Raw genomic sequence first — 14,056 nt, 5'->3', positions numbered from 1 at the left:
CCCATATTATCTGTGCAAGCTACTTAACTTGACCCTAATTTTGCTTTCACGCAGCCATTTCTCAGGTATCAAACACATTTTATACTTTCTCACACTACAACGGCTTTACTGAATTATACAGACAAATTTAAATGAATCCCCATAAGGACATACTGTAATTTGTGAAAACAACTTCCTATCCAAAAACAATACTTAAGGTCTTCTTATCCTGCAGGAGTAGGAAAGAGTTCAATTTGAAAGAAACGCTTGGGTTCCAAAGTCGGTGGAGAAATTTGTTGAGAATCGCTTTTCTTTTCATTTTCTGACGATGTTTTGAGTTGAGTTCTATTTTTTTTTCCCGTCCGGTAAAAAAAAACAGCTCCTCCGCTGGTCTCCACTGCTGATTGAAGGGTTTTGATGGGGTCCACCCTCTGCCATGGTTCTGGGATTTTGGTCTCATCCAACATGGCCATGTTCTTCTTTTTTTCCCTTGAAATGGCAGCAGCCCCACGCCAAGGAATGGTAAGTGCCTTTGTCGAGTCAAGTCAGTTGGTTATGTATCGTCTGGTGGCGATGGGGAGAAATCACGCCCCCCTCACCCCCCGCGCGCCCCCCTCAGCCGGACTTGAACAGCAGGATGGCCACCTGACCCAGGTAGAAGTAAATGAAATGCTGGGTTTCGTGACTCACGTAGCTGCCAAAGTTCCTCCCGACAATGCAGTGCCAAGTCGGGTTGTATTTCTTGTCGAACTCCTTTTTGATATACGCCGCAATGTCTTTCTCGATGTTGTACTTCTCCAAGGCCTGTGTGGCACACTCCACGGCGTCCTGCTGCATGTCCTCCGACATGTCTGCATTTTTAATCACTGCCTTTCTGTCGGACATGGTTGCCTCGTCTCCGGTCTGTGTAGTAGTGAGAAGTGAAAGCAGCGGCTGCCTCTCGGATCTTTGTGATTTTGATCTTTGACCCACGCAGACTCTGAGCGGCTCAGCTAGATTTTCCGTTAGCTTTCCCACCAGTTAGCTTACTGTAGAAGTATTAGCCTGCAGTGTTGTTACCTTTCTTTAAAAAGATGCTAGATTTATGACATACTATTGCATTTGTCCTTTGATAATTTTAACTTCAAAGTCAAGTCAAAGAGTAAACTATTTAAATGGTGATAAAAGCACCAATAATGGTACGTTTTTGGCAGTTTTTTTCTTCTTTGTCTATTGACAGCAGGATGTACACAGAGGTGTAAGACGATGCCTTGCACAGTTTGAAAATCTTCCCAGTTGATTTCCACCAGTCTTAATATTATAGCATTTATAAAAAGTCCTTCTAAAAAAAAAAGGTTTCTGTCGCTTCATATACTTAAAAGTGGATCAGTTGCATGAAGAAATGCCAAAACCAGGTCTTGTTTAATGACAAAGTTCTTGACTTTTGTGATGTTTTAAGATGATGAAATGCCTTTGTGATGCTTTATTGTGACTGTTAAAACAGGCGGGAAACTATGAAAACACCATCTTAAAACAACTTTTGAGACAGTTGTCATTATCTACTGCTTCATCCTCCGTATTTTACAAAAAAATCATTTAATGAAGGGAGCTATACGTACATTTGAGTGTCATCCACATATACTGGCACCAAGACTTTTGCCTGAGGATTATTTCTGTAGATGTCTTTGAAATGTCTTAAATGTACCTTTGTGCTTGGAGGGAATGACAGCTAAATAAAGATTATAGATATTGTCATTTACGGCAGCTGTAGAATGAGATCTGCACAGGACGAACTTTGATGTCAAATATCCTTAATCAGACTATTATTGTAGCCTTTGGACTGCAGGATGTGCAGTTTTGATCAAAGCTCGTCTCACTCACTGACCATTGGCCAATAAGGGTCATTCAGCTGTGAACCTGAAATGATTCATCACATTTAAATGTTGTATGTTGTCAGTGGTGAAGAAAGCCCATTTCCAAATGAATGCCATCACAATTCCACCGACATGAGTGAAACACACATTGATGTTCTCTTTAAAACACTTCAGTGCCTGTGGCAGCTTTTCAGTCATCAGACTCATTTCACATGATATCTCATTTCGACTTTGTTTTGGTTTCCATCCTTTTAATTTGTGCTTTAAAGGTCTCCTGCTGTACTTTTGCTCATCTAATGCTGTTTCTGCATTATTCAGAGCACATTAAACCGCCTGTGGGTATAAAATGTGCGGCTCATAGTTCTTCATTCGTTGCTACAGGATACCACTTATCAAGCTTTGTTCCCCCCCAGTTTTTAATTTCATGCAAAAACAATGTATTACTTCATTTCTCACCGTGGGGTAAACCGTCTTCCATCAAGCTAAAGATCTGGTCTGGTTGCAGCCGTTATTATGAGGAAAACAATGCACAAGGCTTCTGTTTGTATCCCTGGATGTCATGAAGGATTTCATGAAAGTCGTGTACTTTTCACCCATCGTCTCAAGTGTGCATCTATTGTCCTCACAAACAAGAGCTCCGGCTCGGTTGACACATCCTTCACCTTTAGCTGAAGGAGATCATCTGTGGTCAAACCGCCAACAGTCACGTCTGAGAGCAACATTCAGACTGCAGTGGTCGACATGATGACACTTGAGGAAATCATCCTTCCACTTGACTGAGATGTGTTCAAGGACCATTTGGCTCAAAAGACGAATGGTCCAGGTCATACAGAGAGAGAGAGAGAGAGAGACAGCATGAGACATTAATCCAGATTTAGCTTTTGTGAATAGTTGTTTGTTTGTTTGTTGGCAGCCTGTCCAATCTTTTCTCTCTTTCTTAACCCTGCTTGGCCTTGGCAAGTGTGCCATGTTCACACTACACCATTTTCAGTCCCAATTGTCCACAATTACAACTTGCAGAAAAAGAAAAAGAAGACGTCCTGATCTGTGGTGAGTCTGCAGTCACCAATAATTGTGCAAACTTTCCAATGTCACAAAAAGGTTGTAGACGGTTGTGCAGTTCTGCAGGTTTCCTGTGTCGCATTAGCAGTTTGTGTTGTCACACATTCACTCATTCATTCATTCTTTCATGCTATTGCTCATCCTCGTGGTCAATTATGAGCATGAATAACATCACGTGCTTCTGCTGCTTTATTTCTGTTGGAAGACTTTTCTCTCTCCACTGCCACTCAAGTGGATTTCTCTCTACGTTATTAATCCGTGTCGGGATTTAGTGCCACACAAAAAATAAAACCCAAATTGAGTTAAACAGATTTTCATATTCTGTATTCGATTAGATGCTCGTGATGATTCGTTTACTGCAAACGAGGCGTATAGTTTCTTCGCTCTCCAAACACGAGTCACCAAACTCATCGAGTAGTATGTCATTTCTTTGTGAAAACTTTTTCCCCGGAATGAAACCCGTTACCTGTTTGCTCGTCTGTAAAGTAATACTTCCACATTTGTTTGGATTTCATTAAGCAGAGGTGAGTAAAAACTGTCCTAGAGTGAGACACAGAAAGTTCATCGACACTTTTAAATACACACAAACTTCTCCTCCACACAGCAGCTCCTTCAAATACACCTTTTGCCCTCTTGCTGTAATTTCTGCAAACTCAAACACACACACACACACACTGAGCTGTTTGCAGCTCACTCATCCAGGGGCCTCATCAAATGAAGAAGGGAGAATCTGATACTTAGATCTTTTCTGCACTCAGCACAGTCTGACTTGCAACTGTTTAGCATTACAAAGTAGTACAACGCTGCTTGGGAGGTCGCACTCAGTTTAAATGTGCTCTGACTGTGTGAAGATGAGTGTGATGGAGTGAGATGACACTGTTCAGTTCATTTCCTATGTGTTTCTGAGATGTTCACACTGTTACAATGTGATAATAGTTATCATCGCCTTCATTTCCTCAAACTATACAAAGAATAGTGTGAACCAAAACACAGAATACCATTAATTCTGCATGTTCCAAACCATCCATCCATCCATCATCTACCACTTTATCCTCCACCAGAGAGTTGCGGGGTGTGCTGTGCCCATCTCAGGTGGGGCACACCCTGGACAGATCGCCAGTCCACCAATTTACCTAATCCCCATGTTGCATGTTTTTGGACTTTGGGTGGAATCTGGAGAAAACCTACAAACACACGGGGATCCTAAAAAAAGCTATGTTTTCCCATTCATGTCAAACTTCTTCTTCATTAAACAAGGCTCACGTGTTAATTGTTTTACGGGTGCTTGAACAGACAGAAAGTACCACGTTTGAGCGTCTTACTCCTTCATGCCCACAAAAGCTCATCATCTGGAAAAGACGAGTCTATTAGTCATCAACTCGAAATGAAGCTCCAATTCAAAGAGGATTATAATGACACTAATTACCCTGCAGTGGGAATACTGACAACGACTATGTACAGTGGAGCCAATGCAGTGCTGTCAGAGTCAATTACTTGAATCCACTAGAATCCACGCAGTGAAGCTGGTCTCGTTTGACATGTGCATTTGCACTGCTTCAGGCCGGTTCATAAATAATCTGTTATTGCAGGCAGTTAACTTGGATGCAACGTGCAAATCTGAATATTCATTTTCTGAAGGACTTATTGGAGTAAATTGACCCTGACTAAACCCACCCGTCGTCTTTTGGAATTCATGGTCCCAGTTCTCCGTTTAATAAATGCTAATGTGACGCTCGGCATCGCTCCGCTCTCCGTCTCCGCTCACCGAAACGCGCTTCACTGTGAAATCCGGTGACCTCTGATTCATTAGCTGAATCTCCATTTTTGCACGCGTGTCATCGAGCTCGACGGTTGTGAATGCCCTTGATGGTGACTTCAGCGTCGTTTCAAACCGCGGAGTGAGACGGGGATCGGCAGTTAACTTCTCCCCCTGTCACCGCTCGCGGCGCCTCGCTTTAATTTCCAATCAAACTAATGCATGTATCGCTGTATTATTTATTCCTCTTTAGCCACTTTTCCAACGATCATGTGAAGCATTAGCATACTTATGTGAAGTCAGATGTTCAAATGTGCTGTCTCTTAACGACTCCTGTGGAAAAAAAGTCATTCATTTACAACCACAGCAGTTCGGGCTTTGATGCTCTTACGTGCCTGAGAGGCAAGAAATGCACTCTTGTGTGCTTTTAATCAGGTTTCTACAGTAATAGGTTTCCAGTGGACTCAATAGACGAACGGCTGCAAAATGCCAAGTCTCACCTTGAAAGACAAAGAGACAGAAAGAGTGTTGGAGGAGGAAGGAGCTGGAAACCACCAGAGTTTTGGTCCTTTATGCAAGAAATGCATTGAATTAAAAACATAAAGTGACCATGATATGTCATCAGAGAAAAGGGAGACACTGGCTTTACAAATAACAATGTTTCAGATGTTTTATTCAGTTTAAATATTCATTCATGGTCCCAAAAATTGTTTACTCTGCAGGAACTTGAAACCTTTCCCTCAACGCAAAACTTTGACCAAATGAAGACCCTACTGGCGAGTCAGGACTTTGATCGGTGGAACACGTTTTGCAGCTGCAGCTTAAGAAGACAACAAAAGAAGAACTCGTTCATGTCGATGTAGGTCATTTCAAACATATGGAGCAAAAGAAAAGAATGTACGACGAGTGGACGGACAAGGCTCGTATGACTTAAACCACACAGATTAACGAGAATTCTTTTCCCCAGGTAAATCATTTCCTGGAAATAAAAGTCCTTGGAGATGTTCCCTTTTGATGTCGCAGCTTTGAGGGAGAGAAATCCTTCTAGATATCCTCAGGTATCAATGAGAGCATCTGCAGCCGCGTGCTATTCTGCTATTCTGTGGTTTTGGACGGCAGCGCTCACGAGTGTCTGCTGGGTGCAACTGTGTCACACAGTGGCAGGCACCAGATGTTATCCAACATGCCTGAAGGCACAGACTTCTCCATCAAGGGCAAACTAATACAGCATATTAGCATGAAGTGCTAACTGTGTATCGCCACTCTTCAACGCGTGCAGTAAATGTAGTCACTTCGCAGAATAACGCGAGTAACGCGCGTCTCTGTGGCGTTCTCCTGGAGGCTGATTGGTCATTGCTCATGCTTTGCTTTTGTTGTGTTGTCGGAGCCTTTGAAGCCCCCCCCCGAATGAAATCATTAAACAAGCCTTGCAGATTGTTGCAGCATCTGTTAATATAGCACGCTCGGTTAGATCGCTGAGCCGTCGAATAAAAGCAGGAACGAATGACACGTTGTGATTTCACATGCTCAGTTAAATTTGTCCACGGCGTCGGCGTCGAGCTTCTTGCCTGATTACTCCCAACAAGTTCCACCTCACCGGTCCTTTACTGTCAACAAGTTCTAGTGGCAAAAATCACACGCTTTGATTTTTGGAGTCATTTGCATAATAGCCGTCTCTCTGACACTATGGAGGAAAAACTGTTGTTCATTGTTGAGTGAATCTCCCATGGTTTAATTCATGAGTCTCGGGTGTGTGTGGGATCAATTATGTTTCTAAAGATTAGTTTGGGATTTACATACTTGTTGTCCCTAACTGCTCATTCTGAATGACCTGTCATCGTTAGATTTGCAGGTTCTAAATTCCCCTAAATTACTGCAGCAAAAAAAAAAGAAAGAAAGAAAAAGAAGCTTAGCTTAGCTTTGAGATGGAATTCTTTCACCCTGAAGAGCTGATAGCTTTCAATTCTTACAACAATCTAGTGATGGAAGAATCCTGAAAAGACCATTCAAACCTTGACCTCAGCGACAGGAAGGGTTAAGAGCATGTTGCCTTGGTCAAGTATACCTGAGTGGAGTCTTTCATTCATCCTCATTGGGGTTGCAGGGCTGCTGGAGCCAAACCCAGCTGAGGGCGACATGTGGGGCGTGCGTGTTTTTGTTGACTCACAGCAGGGTAAAAATGAACAGGTTTAACACTGGAGCTGAGAATAATGCTGCCAATAATGCAGGATTAAAGCAGAGAAATGAAAATATGCCAAGAGAGTGTCTCTGAGTGATGTAAATTTCCACTAATCTTTTTTTCCAGTGTAGATGCTGAGAGCGGTGCTGCTGTTTGCTGCTGATAACCCTTTGGAAGAGTCCAGTCTCCACTGGATTCTATCAGGAGCGTCAGACAGAAAGTGTTGGCTCAAACTGGTTTGAGTGGGAGCTGTAGCTTTTTCCCTCTTTGTCTCCGCACCAACAGGAAGTGGCGGCGTGAGAGAGAGACGAGTGTCAGCACCTCAGCGTCGTCGTACGTACATGCGTCTCGCTGCACTCTCTTATCTGCAGCAGCTCAGTGCACAGACGCTAAGTTTAGATTCTCCCAGTGGAAACAAAACCACTGAGCGTAGAGGAGATGCTCCACCTGTTGATCCGTCTGTCACTCTCCATCAAAAACTTTCTGCAGACTTTGATCTGTTGTCTAGAGTTGGAGTACTGAGAGGTAGAGTGGTGGCAAAGAGAGTCATGGTTTGTGTTTGTTTGCTTTCCTATAAAATGAAATGATTATAATTCTTCTCATATGCAACATTTTTAATGTCCCCAAATGCTGTACGAGTCCATCAGTGGCATCAGAAGCTCATTTCAGGCCCAGTTATTTATTCATGAATTCTGCAAACGAACAACTAGAACAAGAAAACACAGTTTATTTATAGCGTATATGTACAAATGAAAATGGTCTATATCAACCAGCTATTTGTCAACAGACTTCGCTTTCAAAATCCACTCAGGGCTGAGGCAGAAAAGTTTCCGCTGTCAATCAAAAACTGGACAGTTTTCATGCAGAAGCCCAGCGTCCACGCCAGCCCACCGCTCCATTGACTCCCAGAGAAGCTGAGCTTCCGTGAAAGTGACGTTTTTGCTGCATTTGTCCAATCACCGCCGAGGTCACCGCAGGGAAAAAAACCTATTCAGTGTCTTCACATAGAGAACACATGGATTTTGGTGATGTGGATGTGAAAATGAGCCCCATTTGCTAATGTTGACACTCTCTGTGTACTTTCTCTTGTATTGATAATGAATCAGTCTAAGAGTTGGAGTTCCCCTCAGCTCTGAGAAACACTAATATCCTATTGTTTGTTTATTGTTTTGGTTTTATGGCTCAGAGATTTATTGTTTTGGCTCATTCTCACTTTTTCCAGTCACATAAGGATGTTCTCCTGACTCCTCGATGGCAGGAGTGTGAAGAGACCTTAGCTGCTTTAAAGTCCAGGGCTGCAGTGATACTTTTTTTGATGCGATGAATGCAGTGGCTCATTCTCCAGTGTTTCCTGAACTATCTCTTTTCTCAGTGTTCACAGTCAAAGTGAGTGCCGCATTTGATCTAATACCAGAGAAGACGGAAGACGTACACCGCACATCTAAAGCAAGACACATGAAAACCCAAAAGCAAACCCACAGAAAGTTTCAGGAGTGGATTCTAGTCTTATAAGTAGAAGTAGGACTTCAGAGGTTTCTTACAAATGTGACTGTCTGTGTCTGGATCTTTGCACCTCACAGAAATTCCTGCAGTAAAAGACAGATAACGACACTCAATCTTACTGGAAACATTGAAAAAATGCTATTGTCTTTCTGTGTGTTTGTGTGATTGGGGAGGTTAACCTGGGTTAAATCAGGGCTGCAGGACTAGTAGCACAGGTAAACAGTGGAAGCTGTTTGTCAAACAGACACCTCTAAAAGCTAAATTGAGCCAATTTGTTTCAAACACATTGTCGATCTGTTGAGCTTGCTCTTATGACAGCTTTTTTTCTGTTCCCTCATATATGTTGACATTAGTATATTTATGTACACCCATCAGATTAGCAATTCCATTTTCAGACAAAACTTCAACTTCACCCTGAGCTGATTAAAAGCGTCAGATTAGCTCTGTGTAGAAAACGCCTCCAGAAATAATCTATAAAATGTTCAAATGAAATGTGGGCATGAGTCTTATCACATTTTTAAATGATAGTTCTGAAGGTGGATCTATTTTGAAATGTTCTTGTTTAAATGGTAATGGTAAATAGGTTGTTTGCTCCAATATATTAAAAACAAGCAACGTGTGGGCAATCTGAGGAATTGAGGAATCGGAGGACATGACTGCAGCCAAACTTATCCTCCATACCTCCATGTGTCTCACTCTGCAGCATCTCTTCTGTATGTTATGACCCACATGCACCCACAATTAAAGTTTAAAACAAATGGAGAGACACGTGTGTGACTGAAATCATAAGGACTGTGACCCAGTGCTTCATTTGTAAACCAGGAACACGGGCCAGTCTCTTTTCCCTCACCCTATCCACTCCCACACCAACGTTCTCATGGAGGCCACATTAAGGGCCATCGCTAATCGTGCAGTGTTGAGTCGAAGTTAATGGTCTGTAGTTACACCTATCTAGTCTTGATGACCGCATTAGAGTGACTTCATTTATTAATTCAAAGCCCTAATATAAGTGTTTAGAATCAAATCAGCCTTGTCAGCAGACAGCAGGCGTGTTCACGTAAGATTAGAATATAATTTAACTTAATTACCAGCAAATGTTAAACATTCAAGAAGCACATTCTTAAACTTTAACTCATTAAAAAATGTGAGAAAATAGTGGCCAAGTGTGACTTGTATAATATAATATGCAATATTACTTACAATATTAATATTGTTAGATGTAATATAGCATATAATAATATTATATGCTATATTACTTATAATATTATTATTATTGTTATATGTAATATAGCGTATAATAATATTATATGTTATATTACAGGTGAAAGCGTATTCTCTTGTGATTTTACATGACAGATGTATCTTCCCCAAGGATGTTTTGGCAGCGTGGACACCGGCTGAAACAGGCTTTATAACCATGACATTTCATTTATGGCACAGCTATTGTAACCATTAAGTCGCTCTGTCACCCTTTCACTGCCTCGTGTTTTGTTCCAAGCACCTGGGCAGGATTTCAGCTGTGCGTACACTATCCTCCATTGTAGAATAACAATAGCCGGAGGCTAGATTCCAGTTTCTGTTGTGCTGATGGAGAGGACAGCAGCTCAGCCTGCATGTGTTTATCATTCCCCATGCAGCCCAAGAATTAGTCGATATTAGCTTGGCCTTATCAGCGTGAGCCACAAAGAGCTGAGGTTGAAGTGGAACAGGCGCTGAGGGGAAGACGCTCCTCAGGGGAAAACAGCTAATGATTGTCCCCTCTGACAGAGCCTGACTCTGGGCCTGAGGCGCTGCCACGACAGCCTCTCTGAGGCCGGAAAGTTCTACAGTGGAGGAGCAAAAAAAAACGCTTCCATGTAATTTCAGCGTTAATGAAAAAGTTATTTCATCATATATGCAAGATCTGTGACATCCAGACTGGATGATCATTCAGAGTAAAAGCAGCAAGTGGCTGGGAATTCAGGCTCATGGTTATAAGGACTCTATTGCTTATTTTAACCATAAAAACTAAAGTGATTTTGCCCAGTTTTCCAGTAAAACCTTCAATATCTGGCTGTTATTTACAATTTACTGCATGAAGTAAAAACGTTTTTTATTGAGGAAAAAACCCTGTAGTTGTACACCAGATTTTCCATCTTAAATTTCAATCTGAACAAAAGCACAAAAAATGGAAACTACGTACAGTTTTGTTAGCGAGCAGCTACACCACCAGCTACCATCATAATCAGGATTATACTGCACCCTGACCCCTTGTCAATCCCCATGGCTTCTGTGATTGCACAGCAGGTCCTTGCAAGCAATCCTGCTTAGTAGGAGGCCCGAGGCTAGACCCAGAACATACGGGAGAGGTTGCCTGTCTTATCTGGCCTGGGATTGCCTCAGGATCCCCCAGAAGGAGCTGGAAGATGTTACTGGGAAGAAGAATATGGAGATCTTTTATACTTGACTTGATGCACAGGATAAAGGTCAGTAGGGGTGGACAGATGGATAGATGGTAACTTTTTTTTCAGCAGGTCACTACCATAATAGGACATAAAGAAATTGAAAGCACGGTAGAGAGATATATATAAATGCACCGAAAGGTATAATAAATACTAATGATCACAGTGTAGGATAATAAACAATGTGGTGTTTATGATAAAAGAAAGATGAAGGAAAATGAATGAACCTTTGTAGCGAGGGACCCACATATATTTATGATATAAAATAGCACTGTAGAATAATTGACAGTTCAAATAATCTTTTAATATCTGCAAAAGCATTTTTAAGCTTCTCACTGTTGTCTTCTTCTCCTGTGAAGCAGCTTCTTCTGTTATTTCTGTGTCAAAGCTCAGATTTTAGCTGGGCCAACACAAAGATTTGATGATTTTTTTTTTTCCCACTGCCATGTAAATGCAATCTTCTCAGTTTGTGTTTGTGATGTGTGGTGTGTGGTGTGTCGTATGTCACCGTGCATCTCCTGACATCGAGCAAACGAGCCTGCGCTCCTGAACCACACCGTCTTTTCACTCGTCTGCTGGTGTTTCTCTGTGGACGTGGATCGGATCTGATCTCTACACGTTATTTCACACATGCCTGCTCCATCAGAGCCGTGATGGCCAGTGTGACTGCTGCCACATGGCTGAGGAAGTCACCGGCATTGGATTTAAGCTGATAACTCACCCCTCCAGCCCCAGAGCAGCTGGCATTTGGGGGCTTCAAATCTTAAACCAATCAGAATTTCCCATTGAGGTAATCCTGAAGACTGTCAGAGAGCTCAGGCTCGTGAAATGCATCTGCAGGCAGCACCACAGATATCTAATGCATTCCTTATGCATTCCTCTAAGAGCACAGCTATCGCTCTGTGGTTCTGTTGCATCGTGGCTGACAGAGTGTGATATCAGAGGCCAGAGAGCAGCAGCGGCAACAGACAGTTTCCTCAGTAGAAAAGATATTTAAACCTCACAATAAAAGAAACTCATTTTACTTTTCCAAATGCTTTGCATTTGCCTCCTTGTGCCAGGATATTGCTGATAAAGAAAATCCGTTATCGAAGGTTTTGAACCAAAGATCTCATCAAATTCCTTTCTCAGAAGAAAACGGTTGCTTATTTAAGTTAGGTTAGGATAATGCAAGGGAATGCATTATGTCTATGTGTGTCGTCACTAAGATAACTGCACAAGAATGTGTGTGTGTGTGCACATGCACATGCACATGCGGGTGGGTAATGATGGATCATGTTGCCGGCAGCACAACAAAGATCTGTCTGTGAGACCATTAGATGTTGTAGCAGAAAAGGCGTCGCAGCATTTCATTTCCTCTTTGATTCTCTGATACGAAAAAAACAAATGGTGACGGCATGCGGCACCGGCGTGGAGAAAAGAAATGAAAGGAACACCTGGCAGCTTAACACTGTCACCTCTTTGTGACTGTTGTTTGTGATAATCACTTCAGTTCCCATCTATCATTATCTATGCCGTTGATCCTTTGAGGGTCTCAGTGGGGCCACTGGAGAGGCAGGGACACACGCTGGACAAGTCAACTGTCCACCAGAGGACCCACGTTCAGAGACAAACAACCATTCACACCTAAAAATCCATTTTAGAGTCAACTATTACCACAGTCTGCATGTTGTTGGACTGTGGGTGGAAGTCGTATACTCATGCACTCAAAAGTGGGAATATCTAACTATTCAAACAGAGCCTTTCTACTGTGAGGCACCAGCACTAACCACCTCACCCCTGTCCAGCCCTAATATCTTAACCCTTTAACACCTGAGCCTCAAAATGTCCATCTGCATGTTAAAATAGTGTATTAACAGTTCATTGAGGAAAAAAAACACTGTAGTTGTCCATGATAACATTTAACATAACATTTGATTGAGTCTTTGTCTCCAAAAATGTCCAAAAACAGGCCACTTAAGTACATGTTTTCCAACTGTCTTCTGCAACTTCTCAGCTTTCAGAAACTGTTGGAATCTTTCCGATAGCACAAATCATCGCGTAATTATGGTGATGCAAAGTGTGCTTAAGGGCTTAAGTGTCCAATACACTTAGGAGGATTTATGTGAATAGACCAGCCATAGGTATGTTTGTGTAAGTGCATAAATATTAATGGTTTGGTTGTCGTAGCGTTAGAAGAAGCCTTTTGTATGTACGTGTGAAAACTGTCCAGAAAAGTTAAGGTCCACATGAGATGAAGGTTTCTTCCATAGGTGATAATAAATGCTATTAAACCTCCACAGTGTGACACCTTCAGGCACCACTGACTCCCATCAACACCTCCTGGTGTGATAAAGATGTTTTTTTCAATTTCAATGTATCCAGAACATAATGTACAGAGCAGAGGGTTTTCTTTTTTTTTTTTTTACAATTTTACAAAGCCATAGAAGCCAATGAATCAGAGCAGCTTCTAGTGACCAACAAAGGCAAATAGGACTGATGTTCAACTTCTTCTCTTCCCTTCACCAAATCCAATGCATCTGAGGATTTGGATCTGTTTTAATCTGCGTCTTCACCGTGAAATGACACGTCTCTGTCTCCGTCACCACAGGGGAAACGTTTTCCCTCCTCTGTTGCACATTTCCACCTTCCTGTGTGACACTTCCATCAAAGGATGTCACGTACACTGACTTGCTGCTCATGGACTCAGATATGATTCCCTGCAAATTAACCTAATAACCTAACTATTTAGTCTGGCTTTTGTGTAGTTTAATTTACTCCTTTCTTTATCTCATACTTCCATAATTTAATATTTTGTTTCATTAAAATTTTACTGTTGACTCATTTTATTTTATGTATTCAATCATTTGACCTTTGTTTATTTTGGAAACTTTCAATTATTGATTGCTTTTGCAAATAAAATCTGTATGACTGACTGCATTAGCTGTGTTTTCTTCTTTTTCATCTTCTCCTGTGTAGAGAAGAGCTTTACGTTTTCATTATTGTTCTGATCGTAAACGAACCTCAGGAACAAACAGCTGCTGTCCGTCTTCTGCCCATCGTCACATTCATCCTAATAAGTGACGTATGAGCGACTCCACTCATCTCATTTCCAGCCATAATGAGCTTCACCTGCTGCAGATGGATGGTGATAACAGGTTGGCGATGCTCGGTGGAAGTTGCCCTCACGTTGACCGGCGATTTGTTTGGAAACAGCCACACTTGGTGAGGAGGTCACTGACGCTTTAATATTTCAGGTCCGTCCTTTTGTGAAACAACAACTCATTAGAATTCATAAATCATC

The 14,056-nt window shown here is 41.9% G+C and overlaps 1 protein-coding gene across 1 annotated transcript; it reads right to left on the bottom strand.

The window, feature by feature from the left end:
• Positions 1-594: 594 nt before the first annotated feature.
• LOC122779002 (dynein light chain 2, cytoplasmic-like) lies at positions 595-864 on the bottom strand. The gene has a single exon (XM_044041189.1). It carries the CDS (start codon positions 862-864, stop codon positions 595-597), a length of 270 nt encoding a protein of 89 aa, XP_043897124.1.
• Between the last annotated feature and the right edge of the window lie 13,192 nt (positions 865-14,056).

Source organism: Solea senegalensis, linkage group LG1, assembly GCF_019176455.1.
Source record: "Solea senegalensis isolate Sse05_10M linkage group LG1, IFAPA_SoseM_1, whole genome shotgun sequence".
Classification (NCBI taxonomy): Eukaryota; Metazoa; Chordata; class Actinopteri; order Pleuronectiformes; family Soleidae; genus Solea; species Solea senegalensis.
The sequence above is the reverse complement of the archived record's forward strand: the minus strand, read 5'-3'. Positions and strand labels throughout refer to the sequence as shown.